Source organism: Brachionichthys hirsutus, chromosome 3 (genome assembly GCF_040956055.1).
Source record: "Brachionichthys hirsutus isolate HB-005 chromosome 3, CSIRO-AGI_Bhir_v1, whole genome shotgun sequence".
NCBI classification, from domain to species: domain Eukaryota; kingdom Metazoa; phylum Chordata; class Actinopteri; order Lophiiformes; family Brachionichthyidae; genus Brachionichthys; species Brachionichthys hirsutus.
The window spans coordinates 29,890-53,958 of NC_090899.1; the positions used below are offsets into that span (position 1 = coordinate 29,890).

Sequence of the window (24,069 nt, forward strand, 5' to 3'; positions counted from 1 at the left end):
CAGTACAAGTACACTCACACAGTAGCATGTATTACAGTACAAGTACAGCCACACAGTACCATGTATTACAGTACAAGTACACTCACACAGTACCATGTATTACAGTACAAGTACAGTCACACAGTAGCATGTATTACAGTACAAGTACACTCACACAGTACCATGTATTACAGTACAAGTACACTCACACAGTACCATGTATTACAGTACAAGTACACTCACACAGTAGCATGTATTACAGTACAAGTACAGCCACACAGTACCATGTATTACAGTACAAGTACACTCACACAGTACCATGTATTACAGTACAAGTACACTCACACAGTAGCATGTATTACAGTACAAGTACAGCCACACAGTACCATGTATTACAGTACAAGTACACTCACACAGTACCATGTATTACAGTACAAGTACACTCACACAGTACCATGTATTACAGTACAAGTACAGTCACACAGTAGCATGTATTACAGTACAAGTACAGTCACACAGTAGCATGTATTACAGTACAAGTACACTCACACAGTACCATGTATTACAGTACAAGTACACTCACACTAGTAGCTGGCATTACAGTACAAGTACAGTCACACATCCTGTCTCAGAGGAGCATTTCTTGCGGTCTTGTTTCCGTTGAAAGTCCTTCGTACATAAATCATCCACAATTAACAATACAAATACAAATAAAACCAATATTCAATAACTCAATTGATGCAACGTAACATTAGAAAAATAAAATGATTTTACACCACCGATGCAAACTAACTGTTTGTCTGTTTGTTTTAATTAAAAAATAAACCAGTTCTTCAGAGACTTTTAATTTGAAGTTTGCTGCCGGAAGCTCACCTTTCCTCGCTGGATATGACCGGAAGAAGGAAGGTGTTAAATACGGAAGCTTGACAGGAAGTGCGCGCAGACCGGAATCAACACGTTGAGCGGAGACCTAAACGGTGAGATGATCGATCAAACTCTCTTTCTGGCGTCGTTACCGATAAAACAATTTACTGTTTCACCGGAATTCACGAGTTTCCGGGCTTCGGTGAACCGGATGAAACTTCAACGTAGGAGCAGTTTACTTTTTCATGTCTTTCCTTCAGACCCCCTTAGTTTGACGTAAATCACGGACACCCCATTAATGCGGCTCCGCGTGTCTGAAATGGGTCTTTGTGGCTGGTGCCTTGCTCTGTGGCTTGGGCACTACCTAAAGCAGAGGTGTCGAACTCGAATCCACAGGGGGCCAGAATTTAAAATTAATCCGTCACGGGCCCACGTTAAAGAAATGAACCTTTAATATGGACCCAAACAAGTTCTGCTTTAACACTGAGTCAGGAACAAGCGACGCTTCTGTCATTTAGTCATGAGAACATGCAAAATCGAATTTCAAATTAAGAAATGGCATTTTAAATAGAAATTGTATGTTTTTTTTATTTGCAGCCTTCTGAGGTAAATATGAAAATAAACTTTTCCACAGGCGAATAAATTTGAAAATAAAATAAGAATGAATGAAGCAACCATTCAAGAAAAAGAAAGCGTTAATTACTGCTCGGTCTGCAACACGCTGATCTAACCTGATGTGCCCAAGCAGATACCTGCATCCTGGGCGGAGCTTAACATTTGTGCCGGGGGGGGGGGGGGGGGGGGGGGGCAACATTTAATTTAACTGACATTACGTCACGGCACGCGTCGTAATGTCCCGCGTCACATGACTGATCACGAAAACAAACAAAACAGAATTTAGATTTGTTTATTGCTGTAATTCCGTGTGTTATATTATACAATACATGTGTTAATATATACAGGGGCGTTGCTAGGGTCCCTGGGGCCCCCACTCCACCTGTGTTAATATATACAGGGGCGTTGCTAGGGTCCCTGGGGCCCCCACTCCACCTGTGTTAATATATACAGGGGCGTTGCTAGGGTCCCTGGGGCCCCCACTCCACCTGTGTTAATATATGCAGGGGCGTTGCTAGGGTCCCTGGGGCCCCCACTCCACCTGTGTTAATATATACAGGGGCGTTGCTAGGGTCCCTGGGGCCCCCACTCCGCCTGTGTTAATATATGCAGGGGCGTTGCTAGGGTCCCTGGGGCCCCCACTCCACCTGTGTTAATATATACAGGGGCGTTGCTAGGGTCCCTGGGGCCCCCACTCCACCTGTGTTAATATATGCAGGGGCGTTGCTAGGGTCCCTGGGGCCCCCACTCCACCTGTGTTAATATATACAGGGGCGTTGCTAGGGTCCCTGGGGCCCCCACTCCGCCTGTGTTAATATATGCAGGGGCGTTGCTAGGGTCCCTGGGGCCCCCACTCCACCTGTGTTAATATATACAGGGGCGTTGCTAGGGTCCCTGGGGCCCCCACTCCACCTGTGTTAATATATACAGGGGCGTTGCTAGGGTCCCTGGGGCCCCCACTCCGCCTGTGTTAATATATGCAGGGGCGTTGCTAGGGTCCCTGGGGCCCCCACTCCGCCTGTGTTAATATATACAGGGGCGTTGCTAGGGTCCCTGGGGCCCCCACTCCGCCCGTGTTAATATATACAGGGGCGTTGCTAGGGTCCCTGGGGCCCCACTCCACCTGTGTTAATATATACAGGGGCGTTGCTAGGGTCCCTGGGGCCCCCACTCCGCCTGTGTTAATATATGCAGGGGCGTTGCTAGGGTCCCTGGGGCCCCCACTCCGCCTGTGTTAATATATACAGGGGCGTTGCTAGGGTCCCTGGGGCCCCCACTCCACCTGTGTTAATATATACAGGGGCGTTGCTAGGGTCCCTGGGGCCCCCACTCCGCCCGTGCACGCACATTAAAATGCACAACAAATAGGTAAACAATGTATAAGGCCGCACCAAAAGAAATATAAAGTTGCCACCATATATATAGAACAACAGTGTAAATACAGAATAAAAGGCATTCTGGGGTTTGTAGTATTAGCGGTGAACCTGCTGTTCCGTTCCGGCGGGCCAGCTCTAATATTCATTTGATATTGCCTTGCGTGCCAAATGTAATTACACTGCGGGGGCCACAGTTTGACACCCCCGAGCTAAAGGAACTCAAGTCCACCAGGTGGACCTAGCGGCGTGGAGACACTGAAGGGAAGTCCTGCTGCTACATGGCCGTCTCTGCCGATGGACAGGTGACGATGTTGTCTTTGTCAACCGTCCAACTGTCCTTTCTCTGTTCAGCGCCATTATGGCCACAAATGAGGTTTACTCCCCGACGACGGCGCCCAACCCAACGTCTTCCTGGTTCGCCGTCCCCTCCAAGACTCTGGACACGGGCCGGTTCGTGGTGAAAGTGTGTGAAGTGGTGAGTTCAAAGGGCCTCTTTATTTCTCAGGCTGGCCCGGTTGTGTTCGGACTGCACTTCAAGAACCAGAACAAAAATGTTTAGCACAAGTAGAGGTCGCCGGCTGCTGGATTAATATCAAAGGTGATCAGATGAACATTCTGGAGTTTCCTTTGGAATCAATACTCTTCCTTCCTTGTTTGAACAGTGTGTCCTCAGGTGGGACATACTAACGTTAGCTACTGTTTGACCAGGTGTGTCCTCAGGTGGGACATGCTAACGTTAGCTACTGTTTGTGACCAGGTCTGTCCTCAGGTGGGACATGCTAACGTTAGCTACTGTTTGACCAGGTGTGTCCTCAGGTGGGACATGCTAACGTTAGCTACTGTTTGTGACCAGGTCTGTCCTCAGGTGGGACATGCTAACGTTAGCTACTGTTTGTGACCAGGTCTGTCCTCAGGTGGGACATGCTAACGTTAGCTACTGTTTGACCAGGTGTGTCCTCAGGTGGGACATGCTAACGTTAGCTACTGTTTGACCAGGTCTGTCCTCAGGTGGGACATGCTAACGTTAGCTACTGTTTGACCAGGTGTGTCCTCAGGTGGGACATGCTAACGTTAGCTACTGTTTGACCAGGTCTGTCCTCAGGTGGGACATGCTAACGTTAGCTACTGTTTGACCAGGTGTGTCCTCAGGTGGGACATGCTAACGTTAGCTGCTCTTTGTAGCGCTGGGGACTGTTTTCTTATTGTGGCAGCAGGATTTTGTGGGGAAGTGAAAGCTGCTGACTCTGGCGTTGCAAGAGTTAATGGGTGGGGCAGAAGGGAAGCGGTGAAGTCTCATTGGCTGCCGCTCCATCCTTCATTTCTTCCAGTGGATTGCTTCAGTGAGAGGAAATGAAATTTGGGTGAAAAGTTGTTTCGCCCTAATTTCATCACCAACAAACCACCAACAGGAAGTGGCCCAATCAGACGGCTTTGTTGGGTCAGCTGACAGAATCATTGAACCGTCATCCTTCAGGTCTCTGGGGGGGCTGCAGGTCCAGCTGCTGTCCTTCGTGTAGACCGGTGGCTCCCGGTGACTCCCGGTAACTCCCAGTAGCTCCCGGTGGCTCCCGGTGGCTCCCGGTGGCTCCCGGTGGCTCCCGGTGGCTCCCAGTAGCTCCCGGTGACTCCCGGTGGCTCTGTACTGGTGACTCCCGGTAACTCCCAGTAGCTCCCGGTGGCTCCCGGTGGCTCCCGGTGGCTCCCGGTGGCTCTGTACTGGTGGCTCCCGGTGGCTCTGTACTGGTATGTCTCTATTGGCACCAGCAGGCTGCAGGGGGTCATGTGATCCGGTGTAACCAATCGGCTGCTGTCTCTGCTCAGCTGCTGTCCTTCGTGGCCTTCATCCTGGAGGAGACGATCAAAAGCTGCTCCAGCTGCAACGTCCTCTACTTCTTTGAGTTCGTCAGCTGCACGGCCTTCCTCTTCACACTGCTGCTCCTCATCCTCCTCTCCACCCGCCTCCACACCAGGGTGGGCGTCGGCTGCTGGTCCAGTCTGGTGAGCATGTTACTATGGCAACAGGTACTCAGTAAACCCCAAACGAGGCAAAGGAACGTCGTATTCAGGAAGCTCGGGAGGTTGGAGAGTCGAATCCCGCTCCATCCCAGACTCCTCCCACCTGGTGTTACAGGCGTGGCCGTTCTCCACACTCCTCCCACCTGGTGTTATAGGTGTAGTCACCAGTCCACTGTTACAAAGCTGACGCTAGAGCCCGCTGCTAAAGCTAGCACCGAGGTAGAAGAGAGCCTTTCCGCCCTTTACTGGGGGGCGGAGTCAAGCTGGCGGCGCCCCTTGACTTCCTGTCTGTTCTCCTCTGCAGGACTTTGGCTACTCTGCCGGCGTCGCTCTGCTCTTCCTCATCGCCTCCGTCGTTTTTGCTTCAGACAATGGCAACTCGTCCATCGAGCAAAGTGCTGCCGTAAGATCTCCTCCTGACCTCCTGACCTCGTTTCCTTCGCTGTCTCCTTCTTCCCGTCTCCCTTTTACTTCTTTCCTTTTGATCTCTTTTCTTCTTGTTTCCTTCCCCCTCGTCTCCTTCAGCTCTTTCCTCCTGCCGGATGGCGTTGACGCGTCCGTCCTCTCCTCCAGGCGTTCGGCTTCTTGGCGACGGTGATCTTCCTGGTTGATGTCGGGCTGTTTGTGAAGATGAAAGGTTTTCCATGGAAGAAAGACGGAATGCTGGAATCGAGTAATGGTGGCCCGGTGGAGGGGGGGGGTCCACCAGAGAAGGAGAAACTCACCACGCCACCCCCCAGACCATAATAAGTCTGTTACACTGAGAGCTCAGGTGACTTTACACCATTCCTTTTAATGTGGTTAAAGGAGGCGGAGCTTCAAGCTCTGTGCTGCAATTATCAATATGATCAATCACCCAATTATGGATCCATGCAGGGCCTCCATCAACAAAATGTTTCTTTATAATACACAGCTAGAAAGTCGTCTTAAGGACGAGTGCTTTGCATATCCGATCAGCGTTTGGGATCAATGAAGGGTCGCCTGAGGAAGACGCTAAAGGTCTGAAGGTCATCAAATGAGATCTGAGCCTGAGAACGTCCGAAGAGTCACGAACTGTTCATTCACAGAACAGCTGCTTCCTCTGACCCCCCCAACAGCAGCCTAAATGAGACCTAAACGCACGCCCCCCCCGTATTGATTACTGACCGACACAAACTACCGAGGACTGACTGGATCATTTATTCAACCGTTTGGACCCAAAACCACCAGAATAGAGTAGAAACATGGGACCCGGTCGGGGGTCATGGACCCGGTCGGGGGTCATGGGACCCGGTCGGGGGTCATGGGACCCGGTCGGGGGTCATGGGACCCGGTCGGGGGTCATGGACCCGGTCGGGGGGTCATGGACCCGGTCGGGGGTCATGGGACCCGGTCGGGGGTCATGGACCCGGTCGGGGGTCATGGACCCGGTCGGGGGTCATGGGACCCGGTCGGGGGTCATGGACCCGGTCATGGGACCCGGTCGGGGGTCATGGACCCGGTCGGGGGTCATGGGACCCGGTCGGGGGTCATGGACCCGGTCGGGGGTCGTGGGACCCGGTCGGGGGTCATGGACCCGGTCGGGGGTCATGGACCCGGTCGGGGGTCATGGGACCCGGTCGGGGGTCATGGACCCGGTCGGGGGTCGTGGGCCCCGGACGCTTCCTTGGTTTTTCTGCAGCTGGAGCTTTTCATCGTTAGTCTTTCGTTATTGTTTCAATGAGGAAGTGATTAAATATGTGACTATTGATACTATTGATCTCTGAAGGGTCCGCTGCTTCCTGTTTGGAATTCTTCATCTTCAGTCCCGGGTGTTAACATGTTGTTACTTGAACTTCATGATCGTGGAAACATCCAAGCAGATCAATAATAATATGTTCCTGAAGATGGTGAATATTGATCGCCGCGTCCATGTCGGGATGCTTCTGATGTTCTAGTCCGGCTTCCTCTCTTCAGCGTTTCCTCTGTCGTCCAATAAACACTCAGTCAATCCTCTGCTTTGTTTTTATTGGCTGGTTTCCTAAGCGGGATGAATAAAAGGTTTGTAATTGATTAGTGGGTCGGTCCCCTTCAACAACCCTTCATCTTATTGATTGATATCAAAAGAGGGATCGGACCTCGAGACAAAATCATATCTGATCCTCAGAATTAATGTTTTAAAACACCCCAATTATCTACCCGGTTTATTGATAAGAGATCAATACAGCAGATTTGAAAGTGATTGGACTGCAGGCTCTGATGGCCCAGGGTCTCCGGTTCTTCTCGAGGCCCATCGAGCAGACCCAGCTTCTGGTTCCTCCCGTTGTGGAATATTCCTGGTTTTCCTCCTTCAGATCCAGGTTTCCTCTGGATTCCAGTCAGTATCAGAATCTCGAAGGGTCCTGGTCTTCTGGAACCAGGTCTTGGTGGACTGTGAGGTCGGCTTGGGATCTTCTGCTGTCGAAGTCTCTGAAGGTTGGATTGTTTTACATCCAACGCCGTACGGCTGCTTGTTCTGAAGGTTTTTGATGATAATTCAGAAACGTATTTGTCATCGATATATTTCTATTCTGACGGGAGCTTCTCTTCTGGACCAACATTTCTAGATGTTCTCCATGTCCGCCTGATCCAGATTTCACAGCGTCCTGATGGACCTGTGCTTCGTGTGTTTGGCCAGCAGGAGGCACTGGAGCCCCTCCAGCCTCCTGCTGCTCCTGCTGCTCCTCCTCCCCGCTGCGTGTGAGGCTTCCCCATCATAAAGCTGAGGGAGGCGGCTGGAGGCTGGAGAGGCTTTCCAGCTGCCACAGGAGGAGGAGGATGAAGCTCTGTCAGTGGCTCTGAGCTTCATGCACCTGTGAAGGTAAAACCTTTATCTCATTAGCATATTACTGTGTCAGTTCCTCTAGATGTTTGAGTACCGGCAGTGGTTCAGTTGCTGCTCCAGGCTCTGACTGATCTCCAGTCAGTTTGCATCAAATATTAAGGAGTACAGAGAATGTGAGGGGGAGGGGGGGGGGTGTCGACTACAAATAAATCAGACAATGATTTGTGTTGGATCCTGGAGACAAAGCATTTGAGCGTGTCCACTGGATATATATTACATGTATACATGATATTTATATATTTCTATCGTCTGAGCTTTATTTTTATTTTTTTATTTGATCATTAACAGTCTCTTTGAACATGATGGGGATCCTGCCTTTGAAAAGCATCATGTGGGTTTAAGGTCTTCATGTAATGTAAGAATAAAATAGATTAATGGTGACGTTTTTATTCAGCTTGAAATGGCGTCGGCGTTTGGTCGTCACGTCGTGTGCGTGAAGAGGAGCGACTCAGCTCGGACCTACACGACCCAGACCATGACCCAGACCACGACCCAGACCATGACCCAGACCATGACCCAGACCATGACCCAGACCATGACCCGGACCATGACCCGGACCATGACCCAGACCATGACCCGGACCATGAACCAGACCTACACGACCATGACCCAGACCATGACCCAGACCATGACCCAGACCATGAACCAGACCATGACCCGGACCATGACCCGGGCCATGACCCGGACCATGACCCGGACCATGACCCGGGCCATGACCCAGACCATGACCCAGACCTACACGACCATGACCCAGACCTACACGACCATGACCCAGACCATGAACCAGACCATGACCCGGACCATGACCCGGACCATGACCCGGACCATGACCCGGACCATAACCCGGGCCATGACCCAGACCATGACCCAGACCATGACCCGGACCATGACCCGGACCATAACCCGGGCCATGACCCAGACCATGACCCAGACCATGACCCAGACCATGACCCAGACCACGACCCAGACCACGACCCGGACCACGACCCAGACCATGACCCAGACCATGACCCAGACCATGAACCAGACCTACACGACCATGACCCAGACCTACACGACCATGACCCAGACCATGAACCAGACCATGACCCAGACCATGAACCAGACCATGACCCAGACCATGACCCGGGCCATGACCCAGACCATGACCCAGACCATGACCCAGACCATGACCCAGACCACGACCCAGACCACGACCCGGACCACGACCCAGACCATGACCCAGACCATGACCCAGACCATGACCCAGACCATGACCCAGACCACGACCCGGACCACGACCCGGACCACGACCCGGACCACGACCCGGACCACGACCCGGACCACGACCCGGACCACGACCCGGACCACGACCCGGACCACGACCCGGACCACGACCCGGACCACGACCCGGACCACGACCCGGACCATGACCCGGACCATGACCCGGACCATGAACCAGACCTACACGACCATGACCCAGACCTACACGACCATGACCCAGACCATGACCCAGACCATGACCCAGACCATGACCCAGACCATGACCCAGACCTACACGACCCAGACCATGACCCAGACCACGAACCAGACCTACACGACCATGACCCAGACCATGACCCGGACCATGACCCAGACCATGAACCAGACCATGAACCAGACCTACACGACCCAGACCATGACCCAGACCATGACCCGGGCCATGACCCAGACCATGACCCAGACCTACACGACCCAGACCATGACCCAGACCATGAACCAGACCTACACGACCATGACCCAGACCTACACGACCCAGACCATGACCCAGACCACGAACCAGACCTACACGACCATGACCCAGACCATGACCCGGACCATGACCCAGACCATGACCCAGACCATGAACCAGACCATGAACCAGACCTACACGACCATGACCCAGACCTACACGACCCAGACCATGACCCAGACCATGAACCAGACCATGAACCAGACCATGACCCAGACCATGACCCAGACCATGAACCAGACCTACACGACCCAGACCATGAACCAGACCTACACGACCCAGACCATGAACCAGACCTACACGACCCGGACCATGACCCAGACCATGACCCAGACCATGACCCAGACCATGAACCAGACCATGAACCAGACCTACATGACCCAGACCATGAACCAGACCTACACGACCCAGACCATGAACCAGACCATGAACCAGACCTACACGACCCAGACCATGAACCAGACCTACACGACCCGGACCATGACCCAGACCATGACCCAGACCATGAACCAGACCATGAACCACACCTACATGACCCAGACCATGAACCAGACCTACACGACCCAGACCATGAACCAGACCATGAACCAGACCTACACGACTATGACCCAGACCATGACCCAGACCATGAACCAGACCATGACCCAGACCATGAACCAGACCATGAACCAGACCTACACGACTATGACCCAGACCATGACCCAGACCATGAACCAGACCATGAGTTGCCTCTGAGGGGGATGCGACCAGGTTTAGGGTTGGGGGAGATTCCCGTGGAAGGTGTCAATGTAGTTATTCTGCTGAGGCTCAAAAGCCTCCACTCAGCGGGGTGGGGGGGCTGCTACACCACCGTAAGGACCAGCTGGCCCCCGCAGGCGGCAGTCCTCAGTGGTGTTCTTCTTCACTGTTCGGTTGCTAACACAACTAGAAAGACAATCAGAGACTGCAGGCTCCGCCTCCAATAGACTATTGGATCTTGTGAGACAGTAAACGGGGCTTCCGGATCAGAGGGGCCAAACCTGCTCTAGCTTGCTGCTCCGGAACGTACTACAAGACACCTTCTGGACTCTATTTCCCATCATGCCATTCGTGTCCCTCCCTCTTAAAGTGGCAGTTTACAGCACAGGCACAATTCCAGATGTAAAAATAATTCTAGAATCTGGATCCAGATCCGGATCAACGGCATTCTCGGGGAGGACCGAGCCACGGACAGAACCTTGCTTGTGTAAAGATTTCAAGTCGATTGGGTTACTAGTTTTTGAGTTATGCGCTCGGACAGACAAACAGACAGACAAACAGACAGACAAATGCACCCAATTGCAATACCCTTGCCTCCGCTTCGGGGAGGGTAATAACTATTAGCGTGACATGCTTGATATTTTGTGCTCAGAACCGGGGTTTTTGGTGAAACCAGCTGATGTTCAGGTGACAAATAACTGCAGGACGAGACGGGCAGAAACAAACGTTCTTTTTGACTGATGAAAGAGGAGACGTTCTGTCTTTTGGACATAGAACACAATGTCGTGTGGTCAGTGTGGAACAGAAGAGGCCCGTTAGTGGACAAAGACTTCACACATTACTGTCGCCTGTCTGATTCAGGTGTGTCGTTCCGGCAGGCTTCTGGCCCCGCCTCCACCATGATTGACATCTATGAGTCGGCGGCCGACTCCCTGGGGCTGTTGACCAAAGTGGAACTAAGACTCACCTGTAAAGGGATCTCAGACCGGGACGCTCGGTCCAAACCCGACCCCTGTATCATCCTCAACATGAAGTCCCATGGACAGTGGATGGAGGTAGGTCACCGTGGCAACCACAGCCGCCTCCCACTTGATGCAGTGTGTGATGATGCTTAGCAGGAATGTGCTTGAGTCTGTTCCTCATCAGACGAGGACTCGAGGACAGCTTTGAAACACTCCTACTGTAAAACTGTTCTGATGAATGGTGGCAATTATTATTGATTGGTAAGTGGCCCTTAGTTCTTCCCGATGTTCCTCTGTCCTGCAGGTAGACCGGACGGAGGTGATTCGCAGCTGCGTCAATCCCACTTACTCCAAGGTTTTCACGTTGGACTTTCATTTTGAGGAGGTGCAGCGTCTTCGCTTCGAGCTGTACGACATCAATGGCGGCAGCTGCAACGGCCTGAAGGAGACCGGCTTGCTGGGCTCAGTGGAGTGCACGCTGGGACAAGTGAGTCATAGCCCCCCAACCCTAACCCTGGGCCGAGTGAGTCATAGCCCCCTAACCCTAACCCTGGGACAAGTGAGTCATAGCCCCCCAACCCTAACCCTGGGCCGAGTGAGTCATAGCCCCCTAACCCTGGGCCGAGTGAGTAATAGCCCCCCAACCCTAACCCTGGGCCGAGTGAGTCATAGCACCCTAACCCTGGGCCGAGTGAGTAATAGCCCCCCAACCCTAACCCTGGGACAAGTGAGTCATAGCCCCCCAACCCTAACCCTGGGCCGAGTGAGTAATAGCCCCCCAACCCTAACCCTGGGCCGAGTGAGTAATAGCCCCCCAACCCTAAACCTGGGACAAGTGAGTCATAGCCCCCCAACCCTAACCCTGGGACAAGTGAGTCATAGCCCCCCAACCCTAACCCTGGGCCGAGTGAGTAATAGCCCCCCAACCCTAACCCTGGGACAAGTGAGTCATAGCCCCCCAACCCTAACCCTGGGCCGAGTGAGTCATAGCCCCCCAACCCTAACCCTGGGCCGAGTGAGTCATAGCCCCCTAACCCTGGGCCGAGTGAGTCATAGCCCCCTAACCCTGGGCCGAGTGAGTCATAGCCCCCTAACCCTAACCCTGGGCCGAGTGAGTCATAGCCCCCTAACCCTGGGCCGAGTGAGTCATAGCCCCCTAACCCTGGGCCGAGTGAGTCATAGCCCCCTAACCCTGGGACGAGTGAGTCATAGCCCCCCAACCCTAACCCTGGGCCGAGTGAGTCATAGCCCCCTAACCCTGGGACGAGTGAGTAATAGCCCCCCAACCCTGACCCTGGGCCGAGTGAGTCATAGCCCCCTAACCCTAACCCTGGGCCGAGTGAGTCATAGCCCCCTAACCCTGGGACGAGTGAGTCATAGCCCCCTAACCCTGGGACGAGTGAGCCATAGCCCCCTAACCCTAACCCCACACAATAACTGGCTGGCTTCTGTCCCATCATAGACGTTTTCTGACTCAATGGCAGCACGGTGGTGCAGTGGTGAGCCCCCCCCCCCCCCCCCCAAAGACTGCACTGGAACTCTGCTATGTGTATTCCTGTTCTCACCTGGTGATGTGTGATTGGTTGAACTGCGCTAACCTGCTGAGGTGAATCCCGCCCAAGTCAGCTAGGATGTAGTTACCGTAGCGTAATAGTCAGTAGGTTACCACAGCTCGGGTGATGGGCTGAGTGTAGTTCACCTGAAGACCCGGACCAGTTCCGTTCACCTGAAGACCCGGACCAGTTCCGTTCACCTGAAGACCCGGACCAGTTCCGTTTCACCGTGTTAACCTGGACTGTGTGTTTCAGATCATCTCTCAGAGGAAACTGTCCAAAGCTCTCCTGAGACCAGGAGGAACTGTGGGGAGAGCCATCGTCACGGTAAGCTGCCATCTGGTTTAGAGCTCGGCCCCCCAAGACCAAGACACCCCTTTTGTTCCCCTCAGACCCCAATGGAGATTGAAACACCAGACATTCAAAACAAACACCAGGTCTCGTCTGCCCCCCACCCCCCAGGTCTCGTCTGCCCCCCACCCACCAGGTCTCGTTTAGTCTAGATATTTAGTGGAGGCGTCGTCAGGTTCCGGAGTGACGATTCCCTGCTACAGATGGATCAGCCAATCACTCGATCAATCACACACTGATCATGTTCCCAGATCGCGGCCGAGGAGCTGACTGGGAACGACGACTACATCGAGCTGTCCTTCAGCGCCAGGAAGCTGGATGACAAGGTAACCAACCAGCAGCATCCCAATCGTGTGATTGGACGGTCCACTTCAGTCCACCTCGCCTCAACTTCCACTCGTTTCTCCGTTCTACATCCCATCAGCCAACAGCTGTTACCATGGAAACCTCTGCACGCCACTGATTTCCCGGGAGATGCAGGTTCAGAGTGTCTCTGTGTTTGCAGGACTTCTTCAGTAAATCTGACCCGTTTCTGGAGATCTACAGGCTGAACGATGACGCCACGCTGCAGCTGGTCTACAGGACGGAGGTACTGCACTCACGATACCTGTCCTTCATCACCCGGTGACATCATCAGGCGGAGGTGATGTCATGAGTTGTGCTCTGTCTCTGTCAGACGGTGATGAATAATCTAAACCCCGTCTGGAAAACCTTCAGGGTTTCCTTGAACGCCCTCTGCAGTGGAGACCATGAACGCAATCTGCAGGTACACACACACACACACACACACACACACACACACACACACACTGGCGTGTCATTGATCCTGCTGGAATGAGTCGAGACACTGACTTGTAACTGGTCTTCAAGCGCCATTCATCTTAGACAGAGGACACATTCTGAGTTTCCAGGAGGTAAGTGAACGCATCGGCAGGTAAATCAGGTGTCAGATGGTTGTCATCAACAGTCAGGGTGAAGAGATCAAAGGAAACCTGATCCAATGACTCGTGACTGCTTCTCTGGGACTTGAGGCTTTGTTCAGATCACTTTTCATGCATTGTCTGAAAAGGATCTGAACATCAGGAGAAACTTCTCATCACTTTGTCCAAAACTAATTCATCGTCTGTCCTCAAGTTGAGACAGAAGCCAGAGGTTGGGAACCCTACGAACAGAACTCCAAGTCTTGCAAGAAACCTAAACTGCCACAAAGACGAATGAGAAAAGCCCTCCGAGAGGACAGGCCTCCCCCAGCAGGGGGGGCTTTACCGGAGCAGCGAGTCCCGATCTGTGCCGAGGAGGCAGAAGTCCTCCAGGTGTAGCGCGCTGTCCGGGATCTGTCCAACGCTCCAGGTGTCCATCTGTCCAACGCTCCAGGTGTAGCGTGCTGTCCGGGATCTGTCCACAAAGACTCGTCTCCGTAAAGCACAAAACACAAGAGGAGGAAAAGTCCTTATTTCTGCTCAACAGCGCCAGCTCATCCATCTATCACACACTCATCCATCACACACTCATCCATCACACACTCATCCATCACACACTCATCCATCACACACTCATCCATCACACACTCATCCATCACACACTCATCCATCACACACTCATCCATCACACACTCATCCATCACACACTCATCCATCACACACTCATCCATCACACACTCATCCATCACACACTCATCCATCACACACTCATCTATCACACACTCATCCATCACACACTCATCCATCACACACTCATCCATCACACACTCATCCATCACACACTCATCCATCACACACTCATCCATCACACACTCATCCATCACACACTCATCCATCACACACTCATCCATCACACACTCATCCATCACACACTCATCCATCACACACTCATCTATCACACACTCATCCATCACACACTCATCCATCACACACTCATCCATCACACACTCATCCATCACACACTCATCCATCACACACTCATCCATCACACACTCATCCATCACACACTCATCCATCACACACTCATCCATCACACACTCATCCATCACACACTCATCCATCACACACTCATCCATCACACACTCATCCATCACACACTCATCCATCACACACTCATCCATCACACACTCATCCATCACACACTCATCCATCACACACTCATCCATCACACTTCCACTAATTGGTTCTCTGGCTCGGCTCCTTCTGACCCTAACGAGAGGAACCTTCACATCCTCACCACTTAATTCTATATTAATAATATTATTATTACAATAATATATTCTCCTGACTCCACTCTGGATCCGAGCCGGATGGAACTTGGTGGTGGGATAGAGATTGGGGGGCGGGGCGGGGGCGGGGGCGGGTGGTTGTCACAGTGGTGTCGTCAGCAAACTTCACAACCATGTTTGTGGAGTGGATGCTGAGCAGTCGTGGGTGAAGAGGGTGAAGAGAGTAGGGCTGAGAACACAACCCTGGGGGGTCCCAGTGTTCAGGATCAGAGGGGAGGATGTGGTGTCTCCTATCCTCACCACCTGGGGCCGGTTGCTGAGGAAGTCCCTGACCCAGGAGCAGAGCGGTGGAGACAGTCCCAGGCTGTGGAGCTTCAGAGCCAGCATGTCCGGTGGGACGGTGTTAAAAGCTGAACTGAAGTCCACAAACAGCATCCTGACGCAGGTGTTAGGCTGCTCCAGGTGAGTCAGGGCCGAGTGCAGTGTCAGCGAGACGGCGTCCTCCGTGGAGCGGTTCCCCCTGTAGGTGAACTGCAGGCTGTCCAAACCAGCAGGGACGGCGTCCTTGATGTGTTTAAGGAGGATCCTCTCGAAGCACTTCATCTCCACCGGAGTCAGAGCAACAGGGCGGTAGTCGTTGAGGCAGGCGATGGATGATTTATTGGGTACCGGCACAATGATGGAGGACTTAAGGCAGGCAGGGACGGTGGACAGCTGCAGGGACAGGTTGAAGATGTCCAGTTGGTCAGCACACGTCTTCAGTGTCCGGCCTGACACGCCAGCCGGTCCCGCAGCCTTGTTGATGTTGATCCTCCTCAGGGCTGAGGAGACCTGGAGCAGCTGCAGGACGGGGGGCTATTAACCCGAAAAGATGAAGAGAAAGTTGTCCATGCTTTAGTAACTCATAACTGTCCAGGAAAATCTGTCTGATGAATCTGATCGTTTGAGAATGTCTGCATTCCTGCAGGGCTTTGATGTTCTGTTGTTCACCCAGTGCACGGTGTGGGACTGGGACTCCAACGGGAAGCACGACTACATCGGGGAGTTCGAGGCCTCGTTCAATGAGATGAGAGGAGCCATCGATGGACGACAGGTACTAGTACCATGGCGTGAAAGTATTACTGCAGTAAAATGCTGGCTGAAGCGGACCTGGTTAGTAGGCGGGTCTCCATCGACAGGAATCTGCTAAAATGATGCTGAGATTTAAATGAGAAAAGCGTCTCTGAAAACCTTTGACTCCATGAACGAGATATTGATCCTGGTAAGCAGGAATCAACAAACCGTTCACCTCAGAGGTTCTCTGTCAGGGCCGATCGACGACGAGCAGGATGAACAAACGAGGAGTCTATCGGACCCGATCGATCAAACACCTCATTTACAATGGGAATATTATGGGATGTGTCTCAGTGGGAATTAACGTTGAGAAATCTGTCTGTGTCTGTGTGTGTCTGTCTGACTGTGTCTGTCTGACTGTCTGTCTGTCTGTCTGACTGTGTGTCTGTCTGACTGTCTGTCTGACTGACAGACAGTCTGTGTGTGTGTCTGTCTGTGTGTCTGTCTGACTGTGTTCCTGACTATCTGTCCGTGTGTCGGTCTGACTGTGTCTATCTGTCTGTGTGTCTGTCTGACTGTCTGTCTGTCTGTCTGACTGTGTGTCTGTCTGACTGTCTGTCTGACTGACAGACAGTCTGTGTGTGTGTCTGTCTGTGTGTCGGTCTGACTGTGTCTATCTGTCTGTGTGTCTGTCTGACTGTGTGTCTGACTGTCTGTCTGTCTGTGTCTGTCTGTGTGTCTGTGTGTCTGACTATCTGTCTGTGTGTCTGTCTGTGTGTCTGACTATCTGTCTGTCTGTCTGTCTGTCTGTCTGTGTGTCTGTCTGACTATCTGTGTGTCTGACTATCTGTCTGTCTGTGTGTCTGACTCTTTCTGTGTGACTGTCTCACTGTCTATCTGTCTGTCTGGAGAGGGCATTGGCTGACGACTCCACCATAGTTGGCGAGCCCAGAGAAATGTTTGAGTGGGAGGGTGGTGCCTTGCTGAAGGACACGCTGTCTGGGCAAGGACTTGAACCGGCAACCCAATCTCCAATCCCGAGCCACCGCCCCTTCCTAGGTCGTTCTCTCGGTCAGGTGAAGGCTGGCCTTCGGCTGGAACCCGTCCTCTGATAGGCTTACAAGCCTTTACACCTGATGTCCCTCTGGCCCTGCAGCTCCAGGACAGCGACCCAGCTGCCCTTGAGCAAGGCACCTCTGGGACGACAATGCCTGAGGGCTTATTGACAGGCGGTGTGGTGTAATTGGGGCAGACATGATGAAGACTGGGCTGTTGGAGAGGAAGGCAGCTGTCGTCGTCGTTCTCTGGAAACCTCGATGGTGGCACGGCCGACGGCGAGCGAACGCTGTCAGGTGCGTCTCACCTGGCCCAATTTAGGTCTCGCCGTCTCCACCTTCCTTTATATGGAGGCTTCATCAAACGCCGTTCCTACTGGGAGCTGCTCTCTGAGGTCAGTACCTGTGATGGAATAAAGACTTGAACATGTTTGTGTTGTTCAGGTGCAGTGGGCGTGCATGAACCCCAAATACAGAGATAAGAAGAAGAACTACAAGAACTCTGGGATTGTCATTCTGAACCAGTGCAAGGTAATGAAACGGGGAACCCCTAGGAACCTCCTGTCCTTTCTGGACCAGTGCAAGGTAATGAAACGGGGAACCCCTAGGAACCTCCTGTCCTTTCTGGACCAGTGCAAGGTAATGAAACGGGGAACCCCTAGGAACCTCCTGTCCTTTCTGGACCAGTGCAAGGTAATGAAACGGGGAACCCCTAGGAACCTCCTGTCCTTTCTGGACCAGTGCAAGGTAATGAAACGGGGAACCCCTAGGAACCTCCTGTCCTCGTGTTTCTGGATGTTTCTTCCCAGACTCGCACATTTTAGGGCATTAAATCCCCGTGTTTCCAGTGCAGGCAGCCTTTTGTGCTGCTCCAGGATCAGCCCGACTAACGACCGGCCAGACACTGAGCGCGGAGAGGCTGAGGAATCTTGATGACACTCGACACATGAAGCCCCCCCCCCCCCCCCCCCGCTTCTAATCAAATGAACAGCCTTTTGGTCGAGTGACTCAGATGGAGGCTGGAGTGTGCTTGACTGTGATTGGACATTACTAACCGGCTGCTTGACTGTGATTGGACGTCTGAGCAGAACTAAATCTTCTAAATCTTCCTCTCTGTCTGCAGATCATCAAGATGCACTCTTTTCTGGATTACATCATGGGAGGCTGTCAGATCCAGTTCACAGTGAGCCAGTCCATATACACCCACACACAAATTCTGATGTCACCATGGAAACCGTAACCACAGCGACAAATTCAGCAACCTCCGTGTCCCAGTTAACGGCTGCTCTTGCTGGGATCTGACAGATTTAACCAGTCTGATTCTGCAGGCTCTTAGGAGGAACAAATTCCCAACTGTCCAAAAGTATGTGGACAATTGGACACATGGAAACTGTAATCCTTTGATGCGCTGGGCTTTTTGTACCTGAGTTCTTGGGGGTGAAATAGTCAGTGACACCCTGAAGGGGACACTGATTGGCTGTCATTGCGTTCGGGTTTGTTTAGCACAAGCTGATAGGCTCCCACCGTAGGTGGGCGGGAAAAGGTGATGAACGGCGAGGGTCGCAAGCACCTAGTCGCGAGTTAGCAGCGCAGACGTTAGCAGCTTGGCGAGCCGTAGCTAACGTTAGCAGGTAACATTAGCATCTTAGCAGAGCCACGGCAAAGCTCTTCACCAGACGAAACTGGAGGAGACGCCCCGCTGTGAGCAAGTCTGCGACCGACACGCTCACAAATGTCCTCGCCAGGTGGACAGCCATGACCTGCAGGCCGGTAAACGTGGTGGAAGACGAGGGGTTAACAGGAAGTGTGATTGGTCCAGTGACCTGCAGACCATTTATTCAAATTGACTCTATATTATAGAAAGATATTTCCTTTTTTACTTTTAAATATTTACAAAAGAGGAAGGTCAAATACCATAAAGGTCGACGTTTGTGCTTCACATAAACAGTTTATTTACAGAACTGATGCTTCGCTCCGATTGGCTGTCGTGTATACAGGTCGCCGTAGACTTCACGGCGTCGAATGGCGATCCACGTAACAGCTGCTCTCTGCACTACATCCACCCGTACCAGCCCAACGAGTACCTGAAGGCTCTGGTGGCCGTGGGGGAGATCTGCCAGGACTACGACAGGTGGGTCTGACACCGAGCCAATCAGAAGAGCCCCCTCATTTATAAAGTCAAGTTCAGCTAATCTTGTACCGAGCGAATAAGAGTGTTCCATCCCAAAACGTCTTCTTTCTGTTCTCTCTGTCTTCACAGTGACAAAATGTTTCCAGCGTTCGGCTTTGGGGCTCAGATCCCTCCAGACTACAGGGTACGTTCAGCTCACGTCTTTCCCAGCATGCTCTCTGTCAGCGTGATGCCAGTGATGACATCATCCCGGATTGTTGCTGGTTGAACGAGGCCCAGCACATGCAGTTACATCCTTAGTCTGCTAACACTGGCTAGCATGTGCTCCTGTCAGCATTATTGAAGCTAACGGACTTAATTCAGATAGCATTAGCTGGTATTAGCTAATATGTGCTAATGCCAGCTAACATGAATTGGGCGGACAGAGATCAGTTTCATGACTTTACATTCATTTCCCTTCTGCTTTCATCCTCTTCTTTCATGCTCCTGCTTATTTACTGACACGCCTGTCTTTCCTTCACCCCCTTTCATTTCCTCTCCTGTTCTGTCTTCTCCTCTCCTCAGGTGTCTCATGACTTTGCGGTGAATTTTAACGAGGACAATCCAGAGTGTGCAGGTTGGCTCTTTGATTTTCTCTCTTTAAATGCACTAATCAGATTGTCTGTGGGTGAAGGAGCTTTGTTTTGTCTCCAGGTGAGTCAGGTGTCCCATTTTTTTCCTGGCCTGCTTTTGTCAGAGCGAGAGAGATGCCTCTGAACTTGAGTCTTCGTTTGGACTTTGTCTTGTCGACGTCTAATCTCTTCCATGACCCTGACACAAAGGGGTTGTTTCTCGCCTGATAATTATTCATAGATGTGTTCATCTCCCAAGCCGTCCTTCTGATAAATCCTGACACGCCTCCATGCCTTGGTTCTGGTGGGTGGGTGTTGTAAAGGGTTCTTTAAGAGATGCCTCAGATCTATCTTTTAAAAAGCAGTACAAATACTCCGTTTTTGGTCCAGCACTCCTAAGCAGAGATTCGTGCTGGGGTGTTACTCCTTTCCTCGGCCGTATGGTTTCTAGATGAAGATAAAAGCTTAAATACTTTGACACGCCGGTGACATGCTGCTATGAGAGAGGCACTCCAAGCCGTCTGATTCCTGAAGCAGCTTCATGTTTGTTCTTCATTACACTGGCTCATGTTTGGGGGGTTTGTGTCTTGTCAGGTATTCAGGGTGTGGTGGAGGCCTACCAAGCTTGCCTCCCGAAGCTGCGGCTCTATGGTCCAACCAACATTGCCCCCATCATCCAGAAGGTCGCTCACTCTGCCTCACAGGAGGTACACACCAAAGAGGCCATGGTGAGACTCCATTTCATTCAACGCACCTGCGATGCTTATGGCAGCACCTGGGCTGCAATGCAGGGAACAGAAGTACTGCAGAACCATGAAGTACTTCTCTGTCTCGCAGCAATACTTCATCCTGCTCATCCTGACCGATGGAGTCATCACTGACATGTCCGACACGAGGGAGGCCATCGTCCAGGCCTCCCGTCTCCCCATGTCTGTCATCATTGTTGGGGTTGGAAACGCCGACTTCAGCGACATGCAGATGCTGGATGGCGACGACGGGATTCTGCGCTCACCCAAAGGAGAACCTGTCCTCAGAGACATCGTCCAATTTGTCCCATTTCATAACTTCAAACATGTGAGTCCATCAGAAGTACGTTAACAAAGAAATACATTTATTCACATGTACTTCAACATCAGCAATAACATAACAGCCTCCAACAATAACAACAACAATAACATCAAGCATCCAACAATAACAACAACAATAACATAACAGCCTCCAACAATAACAACAATAACATAACAGCCTCCAACAATAACAACAATAACATCAAGCCTCCAACAATAACAACAACAATAACATAACAGCCTCCAACAATAACAACAACATCAAGCATCCAACAATAACAACAACAATAACATAACAGCCTCCAACAATAACAATAACATCAAGCCTCCAACAATAACAACAATAACATCAGGCCTCCAACAATAACAACAACAATAACATCAGGCCCCCAACAATAACAACAACAATAACATAACAGACTCCAACAATAACAACAATAACATCAAGCCTCCAACAATAACAACAACAATAACATAACAGCCTCCAACAATAACAACAATAACATCAAGCCTCCAACAATAACAACAACAATAACATCAAGCCTCCAACAATAACAACAACAATAACATAACAGCCTCCAACAATAACAACAACATCAAGCATCCAACAATAACAACAACAATAACATAACAGCCTCCAACAATAACAACAATAACATAACAGCCTCCAACAATAACAACAACAATAACATCAAGCCTCCAACAATAACAACAACAATAACATCAGGCCCCCAACAATAACAACAACAATAACATAACAGACTCCAACAATAACAACAATAACATCAAGCCTCCAACAATAACAACAACAATAACATAACAGCCTCCAACAATAACAACAACATCAAGCATCCAACAATAACAACAACAATAACATAACAGCCTCCAACAATAACAACAATAACATAACAGCCTCCAACAATAACAACAACAATAACATCAAGCATCCAACAATAACAACAATAACATAACAGCCTCCAACAATAACAACAATAACATCAAGCCTCCAACAATAACAACAACAATAACATCAAGCATCCAACAATAACAACAATGATAACATCAAGCCTCCAACAATAACAACAACAATAACATCAAGCCTCCAACAATAACAACAATAACATCAGGCCTCCAACAATAACAACAACAATAACATCAAGCCTCCAACAATAACAGCAATAACATCAGGCCTCCAACAATAACAACAACAATAACATCAAGCCTCCAACAATAACAGCAATAACATCAGGCCTCCAACAATAACAACAATAACATCAAGCTTCCAACAATAACAACAATAACATCAAGCCTCCAACAATAACAACAATAACATCAAGCCTCCAACAATAACAAGAACAATAACATCAAGCATCCAACAATAACAACAATAACATAACAGCCTCCAACAATAACAACAATAACATCAAGCCTCCAACAATAACAACAACAATAACATCAAGCATCCAACAATAACAACAACGATAACATCAAGCCTCCAACAATAACAACAACAATAACATCAAGCCTCCAACAATAACAACAATAACATCAGGCCTCCAACAATAACAACAACAATAACATCAAGCCTCCAACAATAACAGCAATAACATCAGGCCTCCAACAATAACAACAACAATAACATCAAGCCTCCAACAATAACAGCAATAACATCAGGCCTCCAACAATAACAACGATAACATCAAGCCTCCAACAATAACAACAATAACATCAAGCCTCCAACAATAACAACAATAACATCAAGCCTCCAACAATAACAACAACAATAACATCAGGCCTCCAACAATAACAACAACAATAACATCAAGCCTCCAACAATAACAACAACAATAACATCAAGCCTCCAACAATAACAACAATAACATCAAGCCTCCAACAATAACAACAATAACATAACAGCCTCCAACAATAACAACAGCAATAACATCAAGCCTCCAACAATAACAACAACAATAACATCAAGCCTTCAACAATTACATCACAGCTTAAACCAACTTTTTTCCCTGATGAAAGAGCCTTTACTTTGGTTGGTTCAGTGCTTATATGGGCATAGAACACAATATTGTGTGGGTTTGAAAGATCAGTCAAAATTGTCCCAAATGCTGTCCGTGGCAGTGAATGGGTTAATAATTGAAACCATCACCTGACTGTCTTCTATGTCTCCACCTTAGGCATCTCCTTCTGCTTTGGCTAAGAGTGTGTTAGCAGAAGTACCCAACCAGGTGGTTGACTACTACAACAGCAAGGGCATCAAGCCCAAAGTGCCCGGCCGGTACCAGTCTTCCAGGCAGTTTGGCCCCTGAGCCCAACAGCACCAAGTGTGAATCCAGAAAACTGTTTACTGTCTGTTGTTCTTGTTGATGCGGATATTAAAGTTGCTACACGTAGCATGTTAGCATGAAGAAACCCAATCAAGCTGCTATGCTGTCGTCGTAAAGCTGAGGTCATTATCGGTCGTTTGGTCGAGCCTCATCAGATATCTTCAGGCGATGTCTGTTGAACATGCTTGTTGTGCAATGATCGATGGTGGCATGTGCTGCGGTAAAGGAATGATGGAATTCCTTGCTCGTTATGTTCATCCATGTTTGTTAAATCTGAATACGTACTTATACTTCATATAACCATCTGACTTTGAAACAGTGTACACTTTGCTTTGTACGTAAGTTAGTAATTGCTTTTGATACACCTGTTTAATACGTATTTAGATAATTTGTTTTACTTTTTACAGTAACAGCAGCATCTTGTCAGCCTTAATATCGATAACATTCCAGAATGACATCTATGCAGACCTTACAGGTAAAGCTGTGTAGCTATTGCTCCATCCATTTTACTATCATTCTCTTCTCAGTCTAAACTCCAAAACACATGCTAACTGACAG

At 50.3% G+C, this 24,069-nt stretch overlaps 3 protein-coding genes across 4 annotated transcripts; all 3 read left to right on the forward strand.

Annotated features, from left to right (window-relative positions):
* The first annotated feature begins 929 nt into the window (after positions 1-929).
* Positions 930-6,821, forward strand: cmtm6 (CKLF-like MARVEL transmembrane domain containing 6). 2 transcript variants are annotated; one of them, XM_068756662.1, is made up of 6 exons: positions 930-956; positions 3,186-3,309; positions 4,656-4,832; positions 5,155-5,253; positions 5,424-5,622; positions 5,764-6,821. In XM_068756662.1, exons 2-5 carry the CDS (start codon positions 3,193-3,195, stop codon positions 5,595-5,597), a joined length of 567 nt encoding a protein of 188 aa, XP_068612763.1. In that variant the 5' UTR covers positions 930-956; positions 3,186-3,192; the 3' UTR covers positions 5,598-5,622; positions 5,764-6,821. The 2 variants fall into 2 exon arrangements, with proteins under 2 accessions (XP_068612763.1, XP_068612756.1); XM_068756655.1 differs by having other exon boundaries at positions 5,424-6,821.
* Positions 6,822-8,092: 1,271 nt separating this feature from the next.
* Positions 8,093-10,177, forward strand: LOC137913208 (uncharacterized). Its single transcript, XM_068757160.1, has 2 exons — positions 8,093-8,599; positions 9,611-10,177. The coding sequence occupies exons 1-2, from the start codon at positions 8,093-8,095 to the stop codon at positions 10,175-10,177; spliced, it is 1,074 nt and encodes a 357-aa protein (XP_068613261.1).
* An 893-nt stretch (positions 10,178-11,070) lies between these two features.
* LOC137912421 (copine-4-like) lies at positions 11,071-23,514 on the forward strand. Its single transcript, XM_068756648.1, has 15 exons — positions 11,071-11,235; positions 11,447-11,629; positions 12,951-13,022; positions 13,298-13,372; positions 13,552-13,635; positions 13,723-13,812; positions 16,250-16,348; positions 17,808-17,894; positions 18,487-18,546; positions 19,361-19,494; positions 19,624-19,678; positions 20,059-20,110; positions 20,700-20,833; positions 20,943-21,179; positions 23,362-23,514. Exons 1-15 carry the CDS (start codon positions 11,080-11,082, stop codon positions 23,491-23,493), a joined length of 1,650 nt encoding a protein of 549 aa, XP_068612749.1. The 5' UTR covers positions 11,071-11,079; the 3' UTR covers positions 23,494-23,514.
* The last annotated feature ends 555 nt before the right edge of the window (positions 23,515-24,069 follow it).